Genomic DNA, 22,322 nt, shown 5'->3' with positions numbered 1-22,322 from the left:
CCATGGGATTTGTAAGTACGCATGCGCGGGGACGCGACATTCGGTTGGTGGACGCGCACATAATTGACACACACAGGGAAAATGATAAAAGGTTTGGGGCGAAGTAGACGGATTCAGGGGCTCACCACGTAATTTGATTTTAGGAACGGCTCATTGGCACTGACATTAATGCATTCGGTTTACAATGTAAATCCAGGCAGCGCGCCCACTAATTTCATTTGTAAGTGACGTTTCAACCGTGTATGACAAACTGTGCATGACAAGCACTTACAACGTTGTGGATTTTTTCTTTTTCCTTCTCTTTGTTATCTTAACGGTTTACCATTAAGCATACTGAAAGTTGTTGTATATTATATTTTATTTGAAAGTTTTTGTAGATTATATATTTTATTACAGAAATAACCTGCCCCGTGCCCCCCAAATGGCAACTTGCCTTATTTGCTGGAACTCGACTGTTGTTGACCATTTACAGTCAGCATTGACCAATCCGACGCGTTATTGGTGTTTTAGCTCTGGCCGCCCTGTCCAATCAGTACAGCCTCTAAGCGCCTAACAACCGTTCATCCAATAGCGAAGCTCGAATAAGAATGACGGAGAATGTTAAAGAAAAGCGGTCAAGCCCAGCGCGCGAAGAAGAGTGAAGTGCTTTAGTTTAGCACAATCAGGCGGGAGATGGATTTATGCATTTTGACATTGCAAAAATAACTTTTACATCTAGGTTTTATGAAGTTTTGGATTAAAAAAGACTGCGTTTTCTACGTTTACACGACTTTGGAGTGACAGCATCGTGGAATTGATGTAGTTTTGTACCGAATAATACGACATTAAGATGAGCTCTCTTCTGTCTGAGCGGGTAACGTATCATAGTGAAATAACAATAAATTACTTCCAAAATAGATGTAAATGACTACATTTGTTGAACAAATACTAGTTGACAACTAATTCACCCAACAGATGATGAATATATTGAATGAATTCTTCAGGTTATTTGTGTTTAGCTAGCCAGCTTAGCTATGCATCCTGTCTATTGTAACGTAAGACCGGATGAATTGTGCACACTTTATTTGCCATTTTATATTATTTGTTTCCAAGTGTTGGATTTCGTTTTGTTATATTCTATGTAGTGTTAACTGTCAAATAAAATAATAATAAATACAATTTAGGTTGGTTTCTAGTCGAAGTGTAGTGCTCGTGTTTACAAAAACGCGCGGTTCATCAAATTACACTGTTTATTTTAGCAATGGAAATCTGTCAAAGTAGTATTAACATGCATGGCAAATTTTATATTGTATAGCCTATAGATCTGCCTGAGGCACGAACAGCTGGAAGTGATTCCGATAGTGGAATGGGCTCACCAGTGGAGGATCCTGTGATTGACAACAACATGGTCACTGAGGACCAACAAGGTAAGTTAGGGAAGGTTTTTAAGAGAGACAACTAACTATTTGAGAATTTGATGCATCCTAACTGCTTTGTATTTGTTGATGAATGAGCAAAAGGAATGCTTTTGACACTTCTGATCACTGAACACCTAAAATATATTGTGGGATGACAGAACTTTTTTAATCCATTGTGTTCCAGATTCAGATGAAGATATCACTGTTAGTCGGAAGGGACGCTCTCGGAAAGCACTGCAGGACAGTGACAGTGACGGGGAGCAGGAAGAGGCCGGAATGGCAAATGCTCTGGTCCTGTCGGAGTCCAGCGATGAGGAGACAAAAACTAATGAGACTGAAAGCATCAAAAAGAAGCAAGGAAAACGTGTATCCCGTATCTCAATGCACAGTGATGACAGTGATCCAGAGAAAGCAGAAGTCCAAGTCAAACCAAAAGAAGCAAAGAAAAAGAGGGAGAAGTCACAAAGACGCAGAGAAAAAGAGAAACGCAATGTTGCCCTTGTAAAACGACTGAAAGAAAAAACAGAGGTGGGTGCTTAGAACATTAAACCACAAGCTGTTATTAGATTTAATTAGGGGTGCACCGAAATGAAAATTGAATGAATGGAAATGAAAAAATGGCATTTTTGGTGGCTGAAATATTACTTTTGATTTTTAAGAAGGTTCTTCCAATCAAAGCACTCAATGACAGTGGCTGTCTGCTCGGGGACTCCGATCTATTTGACGCTCAGTTAGAGGAAGACTCTGAAGAGCAATTGGAAGAGGAAGAGTCTCTAGATGCTATCCGATCAGCTGTGAAAAAGAAAGCCAGACACAAAGTAAGCACAGACTTTTGCTTCCACGGTCTTGTGTAAGTCTCCACTTGATTTCAATCTGTTACTTGTAGTTACTTTTTCATATTATTTATAGCCTCGGCTATCAGACTTCAGTGGAGACGAGGAACAAGAGAACAGGTCACCACGCAAGGTGAGATTATTTATTATAGAGATAGACACATTGATTTGGTTAAATTAGTGTAACAAAAACACTCACTTGCTTTTCCTGAACAAACTGTTTTCAGGAGAGAAAAGCAGCAAGAGCCAGCAAGGAGGCAATCAAGCAGCTTCACAGTGAGAGTCAGAGACTTGTGCGAGGTCAGTCTGAAGTTGCATCAGCTAGGCGCTAAAAGGCTTGGCTCACTAAGTGCATTTACATGCACTTAAAGAGTTTGACTTTGGTTTGACTAAAACAATTATTTGCCTTTTTAAAAAGTTATATAAATGCTTTAAGTTAGACTGAAATTGTAGCAAAATTGACTTTGCAAAATTTGGACTAACATGTATGCACTACCATGCAATGGTTTGAATGCAAATAAATACTTTAAGACATTTATAATGCCACAAAAGTTTTCTATTTCAAGTGAATTGTTTTGTATCACAGGTTCTACAAAAATGAGCAGCAGTACCATTTATCTTCATTGATAAGACAATGTTTCTTGAATTAAAAAAATCAGCATATTAAGAATGATTTCTGTAGGATTATGTGACTCGTGAAATGTGTAGATGGGGCAAATATCATCTTGTGATTTAAAAAAAAAAAGAAAAAAAAAGTTACTTTCTGACACCGCTTTCTTTAACATTTGCAGAGTCGATGCTCAATCTGCCATATTACATGCCAGAGCCCAAAAGTATTGACCAGTTCTTCAAGCGAAGACCTCGTCCAGAGGGTGGTGCCATGGCTTTACTCAAGTATGAGATCACGAACACGAATTAACTAATTTATCTCCTGTATAAATTCACAGTGGAAATAACCAATATAATATTTTTTCACTTGTCCTCAAGGTCTGCCAAGTACCAGGCTTGTATATTAGAGAGCACTACACAACCACCTCCAGATCAAGCTACAAGACCTCAGCACATGCCTGAGCAGGACTCAAGCCCCCCAACAGAATCATCTCTGGATAACCGGTCCTCCACTACACCCCTTCCTCTAGCAGACATTGCCAGCAGCACTCATCAGGACAATTGTACCAATGGAAGTGACCCACAGACCTCAAATGAAGCAGAAGTAGCACATAACATAAGCACTGGTGAACCCAACCCTGTGGTTCAAGAGAAAGAAACTGAGAGACCTAAACATTCAGACAAGGACCAAGAACAGCAACAGGCCTCAGTTGATCAGGCCCAGGCTGCTGCTCAGATGCTCAGACCTCGCAAGGATAAACTAGCCAGACTAAGAGAGCTTGGTCTAGATCCTCCTCCTGTGGCGAAGCTGTGTGCAGATGATGGGGCTTTTGTCCAGCTGGAGCCACCTCAGGAAAACCCAGGTGAGATTTTTGGATTATAACTTTTTAAATGTTCTTCACCCTTTTCCACAGTTGATGATAGATTTTTTTTTGTATGTGTGTAATATAGCGTTGAAAGCACTACAAGAACGCTTCATGAAGCACATCCAGCCTGCTCCTCGTCCTAAAAGGGAGCACACATTGCAGCTTAATGTGGTGAGGAAAGACAGCGCCCCCTCAGGACAGGAAGAACTGCGCTCTGAATCAATCACAATTACTGTCAATGAGGGAGAGGATGAGCCCGCAAATGTCAAACCAGGTACAATCACTATTTTTTATCATATTGCTTTTTAGGTGTGGGAACAGTTTTAATATGTGTATTCAATATTTCTTGTTTGCGTTTTTGTAGGTGAGAAACTGGTACTGTTGAAGTCTCGCTTGCAACAAGCCATGGCCATCCGCAGGAAGGAGGAGAGAGAGCGCAGAGCTGCTCTGCATCGCCTTGACAATGAGGATTGTGAGGAAGAAGAAGAAGCAGAGATGACCGAGTCAGAGGATGAAGAGGTACTAGAAATTGGCATTAATTTGGGATATTCTCGTGGTGTTCTTGTGTAATAACTTCTCCAGATCTGCCACTTTTTAGCACAACTTTTCTAATTTTATAGTTATAAATTGTAAAATTTGTCAAATCCTTTTTTTTTAGGGTGTTGATGAATTGCTGGGCGATGGTGGTGATGAAGATGAGGGAGAAGTGGTGGACAAAGAGGAAGGTGAAGATGAAGTTTCAGCGAAAACATGCCCCTCCCCAGGCTTCAAAAGTCCCTCTCCAAGTCCAGCAGACACTGATGGAACATTGATGCTGTTTGCCGGCAACTCCTGTTCCCGCACCGGGTATGTGCATGATTCCTAATTGGGCTGCAACCCATTCTCGGTAGTCAATACTTACTGAATGTCTTTTTCTGTCCAGGGATGGTGTAAGAAGATTAGGCACATCTTGCCATGAAGTTGACAATAAAATGGGTGAGTGTGTATGGTATTAAACTAGGGCTGGGCGATATATAAAAAAAAAAAAAAAAGATATCTCGATATTGTCCATTTTTACGATATTCGATATATATCTCTATGTTTGCATTTGCATTTAAATAATAAAAAAAACATGATGATTTTCTTTTGCCCATTAAAAAAAAAAAAAAAAAAAAAAACTATTTAGATTAAACAGCTAATTTAAGCAGTTAAAAAAAAATCTAAACCAGGAGATCACTTACTGCTTTTTATTAAATGAATACATGTAGGCCTATATGTAACTGAAAAAGTGCAAATTAAGTACAGAGTGCATTCTGTCAACTTTTTAGTGCATGCAATTCACAATTTAAACTATGCAACTGGGATAAGTATTTTATTTTAATTTTTTTAACAAGTTTTTAAGCTAAGAACACAAGTCTGTCAACTGTCTGCGGTTTTAAGAGAAGCTCTGTGGCATGAAACTATGTTCCTACTGACTCTAAAAACCCTCTTAGATGGGGAGCTAGTTGCTGAAGCACATAGCTATTTCTTATATATAAATGAATACCAAAGACTTTTGCATTCTCTCTGTCTATATTATGGAAACTGGTAAACATATCAGTGAAATTCCCCACTAGTAATTCCCAATGGCCATAGCCTATGTTTCTCTATTCAAACATCAGCGGTCGAGTAAGTGCATTTATTTTGCGATCACAAATGCAAACAATACAGTTGAGATCTCACGACAGAACACAGACCGGCTGAATGACGCTTTCATTAGATCGCTCAATTTCTCAAGCTTATTAGTGTTTTCAGATTATTGTCGGCGGCTCTTCCGCAATGAGGAGTGAGCATGTGCGCATGGTTGCCAGATTGCTTAAAATAAGCAAACACCGGGTAGAAAATGAATCCTTGTAACAGTGGAGCTCTGATTCGGAGATTTAAACTCTTGTTATCTGGTAAACGCTATCATTAAAGCTCTCGTAGTAGAGGGGCGTAGAGCAGTTAGCAGTTACAGGTTCCTTTTTTGGACATTCGTCGCGTTCTTTTGGGAAAGTATGCTTGAATTTGAAATATTCGATATTCCCGATATATTCAAATTTTACATCGTCATCAAAATTATTCTGATTATCCTGCTAATATACAATATATCGCCCAGCCCTATATTAAACACTCCATTTTTTTAATTTTATTTAAAACAAGTAATTATATTTGTTGTTCTAAAAAATGGTCAAGCTTTTAGTATCATTAATTTCAAATGTATGTAAAATCAGACTGAAGTTTGGTTCTTTTCACAGAGGAGTATGACAGTCTGTCAATGGCTAAGGACAGCAGTCATAACAGTAGCTTTGAGCTGATGGGCTCAATGATCCCATCATACCAGCCAGTCAGTAGAGCTGCTGGCAGAGGCCTGTCCAACAGTGCATTCCGCTCTCCATCTCCCTCCCTCTTCAGATCCAGCTTCCTCGGCTCTGCTTCAAAGGTGAGGGTCTCTTGCTTGACTGTTAAGCCAAGTGTGGCTTTTATATGATCTTTGAATATTTTTGCACAGTCCTTTTGTTTGATTGTGAATATTTGTATAGACGTGTATATGAAAGTCATTCTAACGCCTGTTTCACACATACTCCGTCTGCAGAGCGAATGCAGTCCGTGTGCGTTACGTATGTGGTGCAGAAGTAGCACGTGCTTCATTGTGCTTTCACACAGGACCTGTTTGCAGTCCACTACTGATCCGCGGCTGTTTAGTCCACACACAACATTTGTTCATTATTTTTTTCAAATCATGTTTAAAAAAAAAAAAATACAATATTTTTCGGCATTGTGACTCGTTATCACATAACAGTAACAATATTCCAATAGGCAAAGACATTAGTTTAAACTCAATAAATATAAACTACGTATTCATGCATTTGACTTCTAGGTTTGTATAATAAGGTGCTCAAGCAAGCGGCAACTCATTTTAACTTAACATTGTAGCCTACTTTTCTTGTTAGGATATCGCCAATATTTAAAATTAAAACACCACTGACAGAAACGGTCGACTCTTGTGACCATATTTCAGATGGTTACAGTTATTGTTTTCAATAGCCAAAAGCAAGTTTGGCCTATTAAATACTAAATATCTTTTTTATGCACACTTTCCTTCTGTCTTGTTTGTTGCTTAAAAGAAGAAAAAAGAAATCGGAAATCTGTATTGGAATCGGCCAGTTTGCTTGTAAAAAATCGGCATCGGCCATGAAAAATCATGATCGGTGCATCCCTACTAAAGGCCTTGATATATACTCACGGCAAAGCTCTTTGTCTTTCTTCAACTGGGGGTAAAGAGAACATCCCAGCACCCCCTCCCCCCTCATATTTAGCCGAATATGTGCTGGTAGTTTAAAGGTGTTTATCAGCTGGAGCAAAGTCTTTTGGATTGTTTGCTTTGGCAAGCTGGTTGGAACTCTTGAAATGAACTTTTTTTGGGGGAAATATTCAGTTTTTCCAACAGTCATGCAAGGGTGAATAAGTTCCCCAGACAGATTAAATTTTTTACATTTCTCACAAATTTGTAGTTTTGACCAACAAAAAGCTGTGAGTTCATCAAAATGTCACTAATGTGACTGTACCTTTTTACCTTTGTAAACTTACTTATTTAATCTCCTAAATCTTAAATACACAAGGTTATAGTGGTAAGTTGTAAATGACAATGATTTGCCATTTTAGTGAATTACTAATTTTAGAAAGACTAAATATTTATGAATAAACGTCTCCTTTTTCAGAGCTCAGGTAAGATGTCCGAACCCTCCCTCTCTCTCCCTGTGGAGGATTCTCAAGACCTTTATGCTCCCTCGTCCCCAAGTGAGTCCGCCCTCCCTCCGGCTGGGGATTCCCAGGGGCGGTTCTCACTGGAGGAGGATACTCACTCTCAGCTACTGGATGCTGATGGCTTTTTAAACGTCGGTCCTCGTGGCTTGCCTAGCCGTTCCCACAAACGGCAGCTTATACTAGACAGTCTGGATGAAAACGCCATGGATGCTAACATGGGTGAGCTCCTAGGGCTCTGCTCAGGGGGCTTTGGATCAGTGAAGACCCAGCCAGGGGCTTCTCAGCCTGCAGCAGAGGATGAGCTCCTGGGGTTGTGTTCTGGAGCTTTTGCCACACAGCCTGAAGAACCAGTCATCAAACCCAAGGAGAACAAGAAGACCTTGGAGCTGGAAGAGCAAAGAGGGGAGAGTCAAGTCAGCTCAGAGGCAGACATGGACCAGCTGCTGGCTCTCTGTTCTGGCAAGTTCACAGGAAGCCCGTGTATGTCTTTTTTTGTTTATACTGAGGGTTAAAATGATCCATACTGAACTTAAGTTTTGTAGATAAACAATTTTTTAACCCCTTTTTAGCTGCTTCATCCCTGCCATCAGTCTCAAGTCCTGCCTTTGAAAAGCCGTCTGAAACAAACAGGTGCTAAGCTATAATCAGTATACATAGGTTCATTGCATATCCTTGAAAATTATAGTTTGTGTATTGTTGCTCCACATACTAAATGCTTTATACCCTCCAACTGTCCCCACAGGAACGAGAACATAACTGAGGAACAAGAGGAAGAGGAGGAAGGTGACTGTGAGTTCCGGCTCCTGTCAGATGTAGACAGCCTTAGTGCAAAGGTACTCAACAGAGAAGTTTTGTTACTTTGCCTAATGTGTAAACATTGGTTCAACCAGTAGTGTGAGTTTGGGGCGGGACTACCTGTTTGTCAAGAAAATGGAGGGGTGTTTTAAGAAAGTGTTTTTTTTTTTTTTTTTTCTGCAATATTGCATAGTGGCAACGAAATTACTTCCTGTAGCTGTGCATTTTAATGTTTGCTTGTAATTGTTACTACTCTTAAGTGCTTAGAGCTGTTAACAATTTGTTTTTCATTTAAGGATGAAAATGAGGATAAATCAGATGCTGAAGAAGAGGAAACTGAGAATGAAGAGGAGGAGGAGCAGGAAGAGGAACGTGAAGCGGTCTTTGGAAAACACACTGGCAAAAAGAAAATGTATGTCTATATTAGTTTATTTTTATAAACTATAATTTTATAATATTATGATATTTCTGAACAATGTAATTTATTTAAAAGCATTTTAGGGTGACGCAGGTTAGAAATTACTGCTAATTAATATATTTGATCTTATATGACAATCATTTTATGTGTGTATTGATATCTCTGCATGGTATTTGTGTCCCAACAGCCGTTTAGCAGAGTTCGTGGAATCCGAGGCAGAGTTGTCTGGCAGTGATGTGGGCAGTGAGGATGAGGATGATGATGGTGGTGACGAATATGAGGAGGAGGAGATACAGGAAGAGTTGCCATCAGATGAGGAATTGATGGACCAAGTTAACAAGATTCACATGTAAGAAATGTTATCTAAATCCTCCACTTACTTTGAGTTGTGCTTTTAGTAGGTGGTGGAACAGGTGAGTTACCCAGTTGCAAAGCCAGCTTGTTTGGTAGCTTTTGCATTTTACAGTTCAATTCACATGTTGGCTTGTCTGATGCAAAAAAATTGTTGTTACATCAATGTGCCACATGGGGGCCACCTATTTATCAAAGCTAAGCTGGGTAGTTCTGTTATGCCATGTGATCAGTCAATTCCAGTGTTATAAATGCCTTAAATTTGATTGCTTTTAAAAATAACTGTACTACTTTTATAGACTTGTCATTGTCTTTCACTAGGAACATGAAGCTCATAATGTTCTCCCAACAGGAAGCAGGTCATGGATGATGATAAGCGAAAACTGCGGCTTTATCAGGAGCGTTACCTTGCTGATGGAGATCTGCATTCTGATGGACCTGGACGAGCTCGTCGTTTCCGCTGGAAAAACATTGGTGAGTTCACCTTGTGATCTGGAAAAGCACTTGAAAGTGTGACAGGCATCATTTTACAGGGTTCCCACGCGTCCTGAAAAACACATGGAAAATAAGAGAAAATGTCAAAGGAAAATATTGAAATGTATATTAATAAATTAAATATAATACATATATAATTATATATAAAATAAATGAAATATTTGAAGAAAATCCTTTATTGAATTGCGGATGGGGTTTATATAAATGTGTCTCTGAGGGGAACTGATTAGTTTCTTTCACCTTGCCTCTGCATTGTGCAGACAAAATAAGTATTTCTAGAAGCAGGGCTGCTTTGTTTACTGCAGTAACCAGGGAAACGCTGTATTACTGCTGTTCTATTCGCTTGTTAAGTCTGAAGTCACGTAGCAGCGCTTCCGTGTCCAAACGCTCTATCAGTTACCATGAGAAAACAACAAAAGGTACTAATATAAACTCACAATGTGATAGAATATTAGCGAAGAAGTTATAATCTTAACCTTTAACTCCATACCGAAGTCCCAGATAGCCAGACAATTAAAATATAAAAAAAATATCTAAAAATTATTTGTGTTTAGGACGCTGTGAGCATGGAGACTGTAGTGTATACCGTAAGTTTGAAAGCGTTTAGCTTAAATGATCAATATGAATAAACAGTGCTCATAAATGGCTGCTGAGGTCGTATTCTCAAGTGAAGTGAGTTGAGGCTTGGACCCGGAAACAGCGCTTCTTACGTCATCACTTAACAACCGAATAAGAGCCCCCTGGTGTCAGAATGAATTTGCATCTCATTCAGCCCGTCTGCTGTTTTTGTTTCATCCAGAAGTTTTACGTAGCATAATGTCACAAATCTGTCAGACTAAAAACTCATAAGCCAAGGCACTCAAAAATGTAGTGAATATGGTTTTACATTTAAAAAAAATAATAATAACAATTCAAGTGCACCGAGGCGTTGCTGCTAATAAGCCTTCATCAGGGTGTAAAGTCAGACCAATTCAAATCAGAAACTGCTCATGAATGCAGCAGCTTTGTTAGGGCTGTGCAACAAATCAAATGCGATTTTCATGCACATCTCATCAGTAAAGACGCTCCTGTAATTAGAAGTATATCTCCAGCACGTGTGTTCAGATCATAATTGCCAGGTTTTCACAACAAATCCTGCCTAGTTGCTTCTCAAAACTAGCCCAAATCGCGTTTCCAAGAGGTTCCCCGATAAAAAAGAAATGCTTTGCGGGGTTAAATTTTAAGTTTAATGGCATGGTTGCCTTGGTAAAATTCGCATTTTAGGGGCTAAATATCACGATATTGGTATTGTCGCTTTGACCCGCGGACATGAAAAACAACCGCAGACTTGGCAACACTGTCAGTTAATTACGGCTCTGTGTAGTAAATGCCAACCAATCTACACACAATCGATTTTAAAATCGGTGGCGATTCTTTGTCGATTTTGAAAGCGATTTTGTGTTAGTTGTCGGTAGACTACGGCTCTGTGTAGTAACTGCCGCTCCACCTGAACCAGTGTTGCCAAGTTTGCGGTTGTTTTTCATGTCCGCGGTTCGAAGCAGCCCCAATACCAATAACGTGATATTTAGCCCCTAAAATGCTAATTTTACCAAGAAAACCATGCCAAAAAACAAAACTTATATTTTAACCCCGGGAAGCAATTTTTTTTTATCTGGGAACCTCCTGGAATCGCGAATTAGGTTTGGACTAGTTTTGAGAAGCAAAAGGGCATGATTTGTTGTGAAAACATGGCAACCCTGATCTGAACACACGTGCTGGAGATAATACTTCTAATTAAAGGAGCGTCTTTACTGATGAGATGTGCATGAAAATCGCATTCGATTTTTTTTGCACAGCCCTAATCTTTGTTTAGAGCTTGTTTCAGATGCAGTGGTTGCCTCTTAGTTTTAAATTGCTACAAAGAGTTCGGCCTGTAATGGAGAAAAAACATCTTGTTCATGTACTCTTATTTTCATCTCATCTCTTGCTTTATAAAATATTAACTAATCAGAATTTGCCTGTTGTGGCCATGAAAACATGAAAATTCAAGACTGGTGCATAACTACTGACTTTTGACTGTTTCCCAATGTTCTATCCAGTGGTCCACTTCAAGAGAAGAACTTAACTAATAATCTTGATTAGTGTCAAAAGTTTTTTTTTTTTTTTTTTTTTTTACCAAGCCGATGCTGAAATTGTAAAAATACAACAATACCAGTTGTTCTGCAGTACTGGTAGAAGCAAATTATAGATGCAAAATCCTCACCTTTGGTAAAAATTTACCTACGAGATTTGTGTAGATCCAATGAGAAAATTAGGGCCCTATGAAATCAGTTTTATTTTTTTCTCAAATTTCGTTTTATTTTTTTGCAAATTAAGTTTTTCCCGTTTTAATTTTTCTCCACTCCTTTTTCATGCATTTATCATTACATTTTATTCAATTTTTTCTAAAAATAACCTTATGAAATGTTGTCCCGCTCCGAAATTCCGTTGTGTATTTCCATTTTTCTGGTTATCAAATTAAGGCATAAAACATTCATTTAATTTATCTTTTAATTATTGAAAATTAAGCAAACTTTATTTTTTGGTAAACAAAGGAGATTTACTACTAAAAATAAAAAATGGAAGAAATGTTGTGTGATTTTAAACCTTAAAAAAAATGTTTGTTTTTAGTAGTCATAGTATTAGGCTTTGTACATTCTGCTGAACATTTATGGCAAACACTTGTCTTTAAACCAAACCGGACTTTTATTTTGACAGGTTGACGAGAATACCTTTTACAGTTCTGTGTATGTAGTGATGCTAGTTTTATTCAAATCAAATGGTCAAATGCTCATGAAGTGACTCTCAGATAAATTCTGGAGGTGCTTTTCATGTTTACATCGTTATTTAGTGAGACCACAGAAACTGAAATCACCGTGAGCGTCACATGCGCTTCAGTGTGTGTAATAGTCGAAGCCACGCTTCTGTGCCATTCATTAACACAGACACGCAAACATGCAGGATTCATATTTAAATAGACTTTTCAGGTTTAATATTTACAGATATTAGTCCATATTTCCATTTTGATGTAAGTGCAATGACCAACTTTTAATTCATTTAAAATTTGGCAAATTCCGTGACATTCGCCGTTAAACTGTAAATTCCGTTTTTATGACTGGATTCTGCGATTCCGTCTGCGTTTTCTGCATCGCGGAAATCATATGGCCCTGGAAAATGTTTATTTATAATTTCCAGTAGTACCAGCTCAATTCAATACTTGCTTATAGTCAGCTGCTTTTAAATGATTCCGTGCAGATTTACAGCACTTTCCGTGAACATGCAATGGTTTATCTTTAATGTCACCATTAGAATAAATAATGAACCATGTTAAAAAGTTAAATACTTTCAATATTTTTTTGCTATGGTACTGAATGTGGTTCTGAAAATCCTTTGTTGTAATGTATAATAGGGGTGGTGAAAAAAATCGATTATTGATTAATCGCGAGTATGTTATGGACGAGTATGAATCGATTATTACATTTTCAAAAATCGATTTTTTTTTTTTTTTTTTTTTTTTGCATTATTTTATTTTGTAAAAAAAATTATACCGGGAGTTGAACGTCACGAACGCGCCCAGTTCCCGTTAGCAAGCAGCCAGAACAGGTGTGTAAAATGGAAAAACCAGGAGCGAGCAACCAACCGAACCACCCAGCTCCATCTGGGTTCAAAGCAAGCGTGTGGATTTATTTTGGTTTTCATGGCAGGAGCTCTAACCCTCTTGGCGCCATGGTCGAGTTTACTCGACAAGATGCGGCACTGAATAAAACGGCCGATTTTGTCAAATAGGGTGTCAAATTTCACGCGACCTCCCCTGCACCAGATAGCAGACATGTAATACTTAATCTCTGACTCAAAAAAACGTAATGCTCCTTAACAAAATCTTCGAGACCGCATTGAATCAGTGCGAAAAAAAAGCGGAGCTAGTGTGAGAGTGAGCCATTTTATCTGACCAATGTTGTCAACGTCAGCGAGTATTGGCATTAGATTATTATTATTATCATTATTATTTTTATTATTATCTAATGGCATCAATAAAGCTTCAATAAACCCGCAATGAAGTGTTGGGACTTCTATTCGCGGACACTGATTCTGAAGGGGAATATCTGTATCCAGAAGATGACGGTGATATTGAAAGTGAAAGTACACCAAGCACAAACGGTGAATCCTTTGCCCAATGTAAATGGTCCTTTGCCAAATGTCAGAGGTGTGAACAATGTTTGCAGGGGTCGGAGTGTTCATTGCGAAATTAGCAGGCGTGTTATTGTTGCAGGGACGAAGCGGGAGATTTTTTCCGCGCTAGACATGTATATTTGTCTTCTGACCGCACCTCTCCGCAATCGCGGTGACAGTATTGTAGTGGAGACTTTGTCTAATGCCTCTGGGTATGTTAGACGAGGTCGAAGTATTCATAGGACAGTTAGGAGGCAAGGTGGGGAGTCGCAATGACACTGACAGTAGTCCGAGCTGTGCACACTCGGCGCGTGCGCGAGGCAGATCTGGCCGCGATGCTCATAGCAGAAGCAGAGGCGATGTGACACGGGGCATAGATTTTGAACTAAAAAGGTCTTGTCTACTTGTGTTTGTGTGTCATATGAATAATATATATGTGCCCCATACATGGAATCAGAGTGCCTGCTGCATGTAGTAAACTGAAAATCCCAACCGCTACATGCATTCGGTTTGTTTCTACCATTTATTAGTAATGATTTACACAGTTTGTTTACTACTTACTGTTGTGAAATGGATAATCAATAATCGTTAATCGAGAATCGTTAATAATCGAAAATCGACTGTAATCGAATCGGGACTTCAATAATCGTAATCGAATCGAATCGGGAAATCAGACAGATTAACCACCCCTAATGTATAATTAAGAACTCCTATTAAAGAGGTGATTTTATAGTTGAGTCGGCCATAAACTATGGTTTTAAAGACTTTGAAGAGGAATAAAGTCCTGGAAAGTGATCACTTAAAAAGATACTTAAATCTGACAGTGCTTGAAGCAGCTGACTGGAGTAGAGGTGTCTGTGTTTTCTGATGGGTTTTCTGTTTTGACCAGATGATAACTTTGAGTTTGATGGAATGGGTGCTGATGGAGAGGAGGAAGAAGAAAATGAAGAAATCGATCAACTGGAGTTGCAAAGACGTAAAGAACGACTAGAGAGGGAACAGTGGATCAGAGAACAGGTGTGTGTGTGTGTGTGTGAGTGTGTGTGTGTGTGAGAAGTTGATGTTATGTGTGCGTGCTTGTGTACATGTATCTGACTCCGATTCTGTTATGTAGACTGAAGCCCGGGCCAAAAAGGGAGAGGATGGGGATGATGAGGAAAAGATCGAAGAAGAGGATAGCCAATTTATGAAGCTAGCCAAGAAGCTCACTGCTAAGACCCTTCAAAAGAGAGGTACCTACATGCCTTTTTTTTTTTTTTTTTTTTTTGCTGACAGTATTTAAGACAAGTGCTGGTTGATTTATTCGTTTGCTTCATGATGGACATTTTCTACTGGTTAAACAACTATCAACTACGATGTTACTGAAGTGTTTTTCAATCGTTTACAGACCTTTCAGCTGTTCCTCTGCAAGAGAAGGCAGCACTCAACCAGTTTCCAAAGCCATTTCAGTCCACCATGGTCAGTACCCACAGCACACTTCCTGTTTTTGTAGTGGGTTTTTATTTTTTTATGGCAATGCCACTGTCAGCTTGTTTAAATTGCTTTCAAGAAGCAATTTTTTAATTCGACAGATTTGTAATCTTTTGACTTGTAATTTATTCCTAGGTTAAGAGAGGCTCATTACTCAGTCAACCTCGAGCAATGTTGCAAAAGTTAGCCAGCATCTCTGACAGTAACCCTTTGGCCCCTCGTAACACACGAGGTTTTCTCTTCCAAACTCTGTCACCGGAAAAAGAGACACCTGCATCAGAGGGACCCAGAAAACAGGTACAGTTTTTTTTTTTTTTTTTTCCATGTTATTCACATTTTTACAAGGATATTTTACTTTGGAGTTAGAATAACATTTGTGGAAAGAAAGAGATTTGTGGATGTAGTTAATAGTTCTACCACTGGATGGAGCTGGAGTCTTAGAATGATTGTTGAAACTAAGACGCCACAAGTCAAGATGTCTTATTACTTCACTTAAGATAAAGGTTTTATTGTAAAATTATGTATTATGAGCTTTTGAAATATGACATCTCTTAAGTAGGAGTAAAAATGAGTAAATCACTTTTTCAGATTAAGAAAAGAGGATCGATGGAGTCTTTTAGCCCTGCTGCCAAGCGGCCATGTCTCGGGAACTCCCTCAAACCTACAGGACCACCACGAAGTATTTTCAGCTACCTCGAAAACTGAAGTTGCTTCCAAACTTCCCAGTATTACTTAAAATTAAAACATATCTATTTGTCCCATTGTCCATACTAAATGCTATGATATTGAAAGTTTGTCTTCTTTTAAACCATTTGTATCATGTACATATTGTGATTTCTCCTTTTAAGTGATGTATTTTTATTTGTTTTTTTTAATAAAATTGTGTATTAAAGTGTATTTTTAAATATCATATGCATTTTTCGGCCAAGAGTCATGCTTGAAAGATCAACCCTTGAGCTGTTAGCACAGGCTCCCTCAGGCTATGAATTTCTTCATCTAACCTGCAAAAACTGAATCAACTTGAGTTTAACCAGACATGTTTGACTTGAGAGTTCCTGCTTTTTGTATGTTTCACTCCATTTTGTAAGTGCTTTTAATCAGCTCCTCTGGGTTTGGAGCAGGAGGTTTTTTTTGTTTTGTTTTTTTGTATAAATAGATCAACTTTGCTCCAGGGTGGAAACAGCCACTGAATTGTGACCATATTGTCAAGAGAATATTGAGATCAGCTCAAAAGCCACTGGATAATTCTGGGTTCATTGTAACATCTGAGTTTGGTTCCAGCGATTTGTTGAGTCTCTGCATCACACATTTCGTTTTAAACAGTGATCCCAAAAAGAAATGCTCTTCTGCAGATAACTGACCTTGTCAAACTAGGGGTGTGTGTGTGTGTGTGTGTGTGTGTTTCTTTATATGTAGAGAGTGAGAGAGCGAGCTTCTGGGCAACTAGTTGAATAGTAGCTGCCATACTGGATCAGAGTGGTGGCTTTTGACAGCAGTGCCAGGGGTGAGTTCCTCTGGGCTCTGTCACTGCTCACACCGCCTGGACCGAGACGTGCAGCTGAACTGAGGGAAATGGGTCATAACTGCAGGCTGCTCGTATCTAAACACATGCTTCAGTTTTCTGGCTATGGCACACTTTTACTGCAAGTTATCATGTATGTGTTTGACACAATCCAGCCTTGTTTTCTTCTTTTTTTAAATCGTGGCATAGACTTGCTCCTAACCTGTAGTGTTTTACAAGTAATGTGTTTTTGAACTGATCCAGCAAGTGTTAAAGCTTATTTTGCGAAGCATCTCTTGTCTCTTGCTCTCATCTTCATTCCTATTCCTTCCTCAGATTGTTTGCTTGATGTCGATGATTTTCCATGTGACGAAGCCGCGGGCAGACTTTTTATTTGATGTATTTTTCATGTGTTAAGGCTATTATTGAGAGATGGAAGGGGGAAGAGACCAGAGACAGCCTGAAGGTGCAACACTTGAATGGGGATGTTGTTGGACACGGGGGGAGAGAAGAGTTCTTTTCTGTCGCCATCAATTGCTTGTCATGAGACAGGGAGGGAATGTACTTACGGAGTCTGTCTGATGTACTAGCACAAAAACACAGTCACACAGTGCCTCATGATTAGCCACCACAGACCTACAGCAACACAAGTGCAGCTCCATTAAGTGATGTTAACCTGGTTGTAAAATGGTCTTTAACTCTTGTCTGATGACGTTGAGGGTATTTTAGACCGTTTAGGACTTTTAAGGTTTTTCATTTTGCTGCAATCTGAAGTTTAAAGGAAAACAATAAAAATATTCCTGTAATATATTTGTTACACTATAATAAAATTATTACAGTAGGTACATTTTATGTACTGCCAGAATTGACAGAAATTAAAATCATGTTTTGCATGAATTTGTTTTCCCACACTATTTTCCACTAATTTCACCGGTTTCCAGCTATGTGGTCCCTTCCCAGTTTAGGAAGTGAGTCATAGCCCAGTGGTCCGTCGCAGTACACGGGAAAGGAGAGCGGATGGGAGGGAGAGAGGAGGAATCAGATTAACATCGCTAGAGAGGCTCGGTCGAAGGAGGGGAAAACGGGGAGGACTCGATCTCATTCGCGGACGAAAAACGGACAACAAATCGTAAGACAATGCCCTCTTTTAATTGATTCTCAAATGTTATTGGCAATCAGACATTTATGTAACGGATAAATAAAATTGGAGCGAGGTTTTGGCTTTGTGTAGATGTGCGCTGCTGTTTATTTGCCGCGTTCCCGGCCGAGCAAGCGGAGCCGAGAGATGGGGTGAGACTGGTAACGCCGTTCTTACGTAATCCAATCTCGATTTACCTGGATCCTATTCATCAGTATCTTTTTAGCTTGGCTTTAGCGATTCACTGTTACTGGTTTGTTTTTGCTGATTATCTAAATACGATCTAAATGCGATAACATTTATTGTGATGACGTTTGTGCTCGTGAGGCATCAAGTCGAGCATCGAGCTCCAACCAATGCGTTTGATTGGTGGTTTAATGTTCATTAATTTCGTTCATGCATCTTATTTATTCATTTTAACGTGGCGCTTCGAGGTATTCCAATCGAATTGCATAAATCGTCGAGTAAAATACAGTAGAAATTTTAAATATATCGAAATGCACCGAGTCGTTCAGATTAGCACACATTCTTGGGGCGGAACTGAACTACTCGCAGATTTTATGTCCTCAATCATTTTATTATTGGCGCCTGAGGCGCGCAACCCTGAATCTCTGGTTGCTGTTCTTCAGCACCACATGGCCGCGCAGCGCCTGTCACGCCGAGTGATTGACAGGGCCCCGAAGTTATTGCGTGGCTATATCTGTGAGAGAACATATGAATATTTCATGTCACCGAAATGGAGAACATGCCGTGGAATTGCACCACTGAATATTTTATGTATTATTTTAACCATTATTAGCAAGTGATTTTAGCCACAGATATTATTTGCAGTGTGTTAGTAGCCTTTCAGCACTTTCTGTTTTATCTGAATCTGTATTAACAGACAAAATATAACAATATATTGTATTACTTTGCTTTTGCATCTTGTAGACTCTTCTGTCAAACCACTAACCACTTTTTTTTTGTATCTGCCCTTTTCAAAGAGCGATTGAATCTCAAACAAAACTGAAAATGCTTCAGCAAGATCGGGCCATGAACCCTGTCCTGGGAAGTCAAGCTCTGGTTGCACCACAGTTAACTCTGCACATCCATACTAATAGTCAAAAGAGACGCGAGAAAGATGGTAACTTTAACTTTCTGGGGCAGGATGATGACACTATGACAGGAGATGAAAATCGCAACCAGGTGCGCCCAAGAGCTTTGGGCCGTGATCTGCCTCTTTCTTCCAACCACTATGGACCTGGACCCCTCTCCCCATTGTCTCGTCTGCCATGCTGGAGCCCTTTGGAGCCTCTTCCAGAGATTGAAAGTGGAGACGATATGGGTGGCAGAGTGCCTCCAGATGGTGCAGAGGAAGGCAAGGTTGATGAAGAGATGAGGAGAGTGACAGATGATGAAAAGGAGAAGACACTGGGAAAGAGTGAGAAAGTGGAGGACCTACTGGATGATGATGAAGAGGTGGATGGAGTGATCGACTGGGCTGACAGTGATGAAGAGTTTGATTTCAGCTACAGGTCAGAAAGCTCTTCCCCATTCAGCACAGAGAGTGGTGACATTGGGGCCGCAGGGTCCCACAATTCCATCTGGGATCAAATCTGCCGTGAACGTCCAACAGCTGACAATGGGAATAGGAAGGCGACTGCAGAGACCCTGAAAAACCAAAACCATGAGGATAAGAAAGCAGAGCGGCGTAGAGAGAGCCTGGAGGGCACAGATGCAGTTGAAGATCACTTGTCCGACTCTGATATCGACCCCTGTTCTGAGCTACCGGACCTTATGGAGGCTGTTTGGACACTACAGGACCGAGAGCGGTTTAAAGCACAGGAGATGGAGAAGCATCAGGTCCAGCTGACCATGTATCGTCGCCTGGCCCTTATCCGGTGGGTTCGCACCTTACAAAATCGTGTCCAGGAGCAGCAAAACCGCCTCCAGTCAAGTTTCGATGTCATTCTTACACATAGGAAAGAGCTTCTACGCATGGGTGCTGCCACTGCTGCCCAATAACAGAGAAAATTTGAGAAATTTCATGAGACCATCTGATGACTATTATCATGTGTAAAGTAATATTTGCATCTTTGTGCATCTCATTCTTTTTAATCAAATTACCTCCTGGGTCTCTGAACTATTTTGCCCTAATGTTCCATAATGGCAAACTTTTCTCACTATCATAAATGTGACCCTGGAGCAAAGAAACAGTCTTAAGTTGCTGGGGTATATTTGTGGCAATAGCCAAAAAAACCATTGTGTGGGTCAAAATTTTTGTTTTCTTTTATGCCAAAAATCATTAGGATATTAAGTAAAGATCATGTTCCATTAAGATATTTTGTAAGTTTCTTACCGTAAACATATCAAAACTTAATTTTTGATTTGTAATATGTCCTGCTAACAACTTATTTGGACCACTTTAAAGGCGTGGTATTAATATTAACTTTTTTTTTTTTTTTTTTTTTTTTTGCACCCTCAGATTCCAGATCTTCAAATGGTTGTATCTCAGCCAAATATTGCAATATCCTTACAAACCATATCAATGGAAAGATTATTTATTCAGCTTTCACCATATGCATAAATCTCAATTTTTCAAGAAATGTACCCTTATGAATGGGTTTTGTGGTCAAGGGTCACAAATGTGGTTAAAAGTCCCCCAAATATCACCTTGAACTGTGTCCGAGAACTGTGTTGGTTATTAATGTTTCTGAACTCCTCCAACCTGATATGTTAAAATAATTAGAAAGTGTCATATAAATGTTTCTGTGTGGTAATAAATTATATTTAACAATAAAAGCACAATGTGTCTTTTTATGAAATGCTCCGTTTTGATGAGTAAATCATTGAAAAACATTTTAACTTAAGAATGCACTTCATGTGATAATATCTTAATTATTTGAATAAAATCAAATATATTGTGACTAAACCAATGACTATACTATAAAAAAATATATAATTTTAGGAGTCAGATCAGGTTGAAAATGTTCCTTAGGGTAACAACAGCACATGTTCACTTGATCACATTTCCAGCCAGTGTGTAAAAACAATTCAGACTGACACCTTATATAACATTAGATGACCATTTTTGTGCTCTAAGCCCTAATATTGTTTCAGCATTATATATTCAAGACCCCCTCTTGACCTTTAATGACAGTGATTCCTTTAAGAACCACACAGTGTTCAATTGTTTCTCCTTATCACACGGGAAAAGTGCTGGGTGAGAGTTTTAAATCAAAGTGGCCTGCATCAATCTAAACAGTACGGGCTCTATATCTTGTTGCCCAGGGCTGAGAGCGTCTGGCCTTTCTCTGAGTATGCATGTGTCTGAGTGTTTACGGAGATACCAGTGTTTGTCCTATAATCCACAGTCAAAGCAGAGCTGCAGGGTAAGAGTTGCACTGGTTCGTGTCCCTGAGGGATTTGGACAGAGCACGCCCCGGGGCACCTGGTCCAATCCGGCCCGGTGAGCAGCCCGCAGGTCCAGGCAGACTCGGCAGCCAAAACCCCGGGGCGAAATGAGGGATAATCCGAGGGTGTCTCACCCAGTGCGGGGAGTTTTTACTCCTAACCGTGAGCGCTTATCACACCCCTTGCGAATGTACTGAAGAATTAACATGTTTAACGATTTGGTTTGTCGTCTTTGGATCAATGTAACACTACCAAAAGTGCGAGCTAACAAAGCATTATGGCTCGGAGCACAACTGTTCTGTGAGAATTAACCAGATACAAAATGGCATGCTAAAGAAAACGCGTGTTTTACAAGGTATAACATTTCTGGTTTCACAAATAACAGCTCATTTATGCATTCGCTGCATATTAGACAAAGTGGGACAATGATATATGTTTAGAATAGTGATATTATCTGGCCGAAATCTGGTGAGGTTTACGCGAGCAACCCAATTTTTGGCGACCCTAGCAAAGTTTGCTACCCGTCAACTATTTTGAATACGTTTTAAACACAGCACTAAAGTTTTAAGATGTTTCAATATGTAATAAAACTAATATCGACAGTAGGCTACTTCGTTTTATCGATGAACTGACAGGTCTGCCTACATTTGAGGCCTAGTCATTTCTTCAGGTAAAAGTTCATGCTCAAGTTGATGCTCCCCATATTCGCTATTTGGAAGTCTCACATTCTTCAAATCTCGGGAGAAAATTAAATTAAAAATTAAATGTAAATCTCAGGAGAAAAAAATTAATACATAGGCCTACACGTTTGGAACAGCTTAAGGGCAAGAAAATTACATACTTTTAATTTTGTGGTGAATTGCCCCTTTTTGAGGACATAATTTCATTTCATTAGCTGCCACTTTCAAGAGAACATTAAACTCATCTACAGTAGAATTAAAATGCCCCCCCCCCCACACACACACACACATATATATATATATATATATATATATATATATATATATGGCCTATATTAAACCTAAATGGAAAATATATTATAATATTTTCATAGACAACACATGTAATAAGGACCAACTTTAAACTAAAAATGAACACAACCA

General features: G+C 39.3%; 2 protein-coding genes across 5 annotated transcripts; both read left to right on the top strand.

The window, feature by feature from the left end:
• Positions 1-94: 94 nt before the first annotated feature.
• On the top strand, positions 95-16,980 carry LOC113062307 (claspin-like). 2 transcript variants are annotated; one of them, XM_026232062.1, is made up of 24 exons: positions 95-220; positions 1,295-1,406; positions 1,582-1,925; positions 2,057-2,215; positions 2,307-2,363; positions 2,458-2,530; positions 3,022-3,124; positions 3,218-3,702; positions 3,791-3,979; positions 4,070-4,224; positions 4,364-4,551; positions 4,628-4,680; positions 5,961-6,145; positions 7,425-7,950; positions 8,040-8,100; positions 8,213-8,303; positions 8,562-8,677; positions 8,871-9,032; positions 9,387-9,508; positions 14,607-14,734; positions 14,832-14,949; positions 15,105-15,175; positions 15,323-15,484; positions 15,776-16,980. In XM_026232062.1, the coding sequence occupies exons 2-24, from the start codon at positions 1,346-1,348 to the stop codon at positions 15,890-15,892; spliced, it is 3,726 nt and encodes a 1,241-aa protein (XP_026087847.1). In that variant the 5' UTR covers positions 95-220; positions 1,295-1,345; the 3' UTR covers positions 15,893-16,980. The 2 variants fall into 2 exon arrangements, with proteins under 2 accessions (XP_026087847.1, XP_026087846.1); XM_026232061.1 differs by lacking the exon at positions 95-220 and adding an exon at positions 610-853.
• A 144-nt stretch (positions 16,981-17,124) lies between these two features.
• LOC113062310 (UPF0500 protein C1orf216 homolog) lies at positions 17,125-20,622 on the top strand. 3 transcript variants are annotated; one of them, XM_026232068.1, is made up of 2 exons: positions 17,125-17,817; positions 18,810-20,621. In XM_026232068.1, exon 2 carries the CDS (start codon positions 18,838-18,840, stop codon positions 19,828-19,830), a length of 993 nt encoding a protein of 330 aa, XP_026087853.1. In that variant the 5' UTR covers positions 17,125-17,817; positions 18,810-18,837; the 3' UTR covers positions 19,831-20,621. The 3 variants fall into 3 exon arrangements, with proteins under 3 accessions (XP_026087853.1, XP_026087852.1, XP_026087854.1); XM_026232067.1 differs by lacking the exon at positions 17,125-17,817 and adding an exon at positions 17,838-17,978 and having other exon boundaries at positions 18,810-20,622; XM_026232069.1 differs by lacking the exon at positions 17,125-17,817 and adding an exon at positions 17,838-17,987.
• The last annotated feature ends 1,700 nt before the right edge of the window (positions 20,623-22,322 follow it).

The sequence above is a fragment of the Carassius auratus genome, chromosome 44 (assembly GCF_003368295.1).
Source record: "Carassius auratus strain Wakin chromosome 44, ASM336829v1, whole genome shotgun sequence".
In the NCBI taxonomy this organism is placed as follows: domain Eukaryota; kingdom Metazoa; phylum Chordata; class Actinopteri; order Cypriniformes; family Cyprinidae; genus Carassius; species Carassius auratus.
This window is presented reverse-complemented; position numbering and strand designations above follow the sequence as displayed.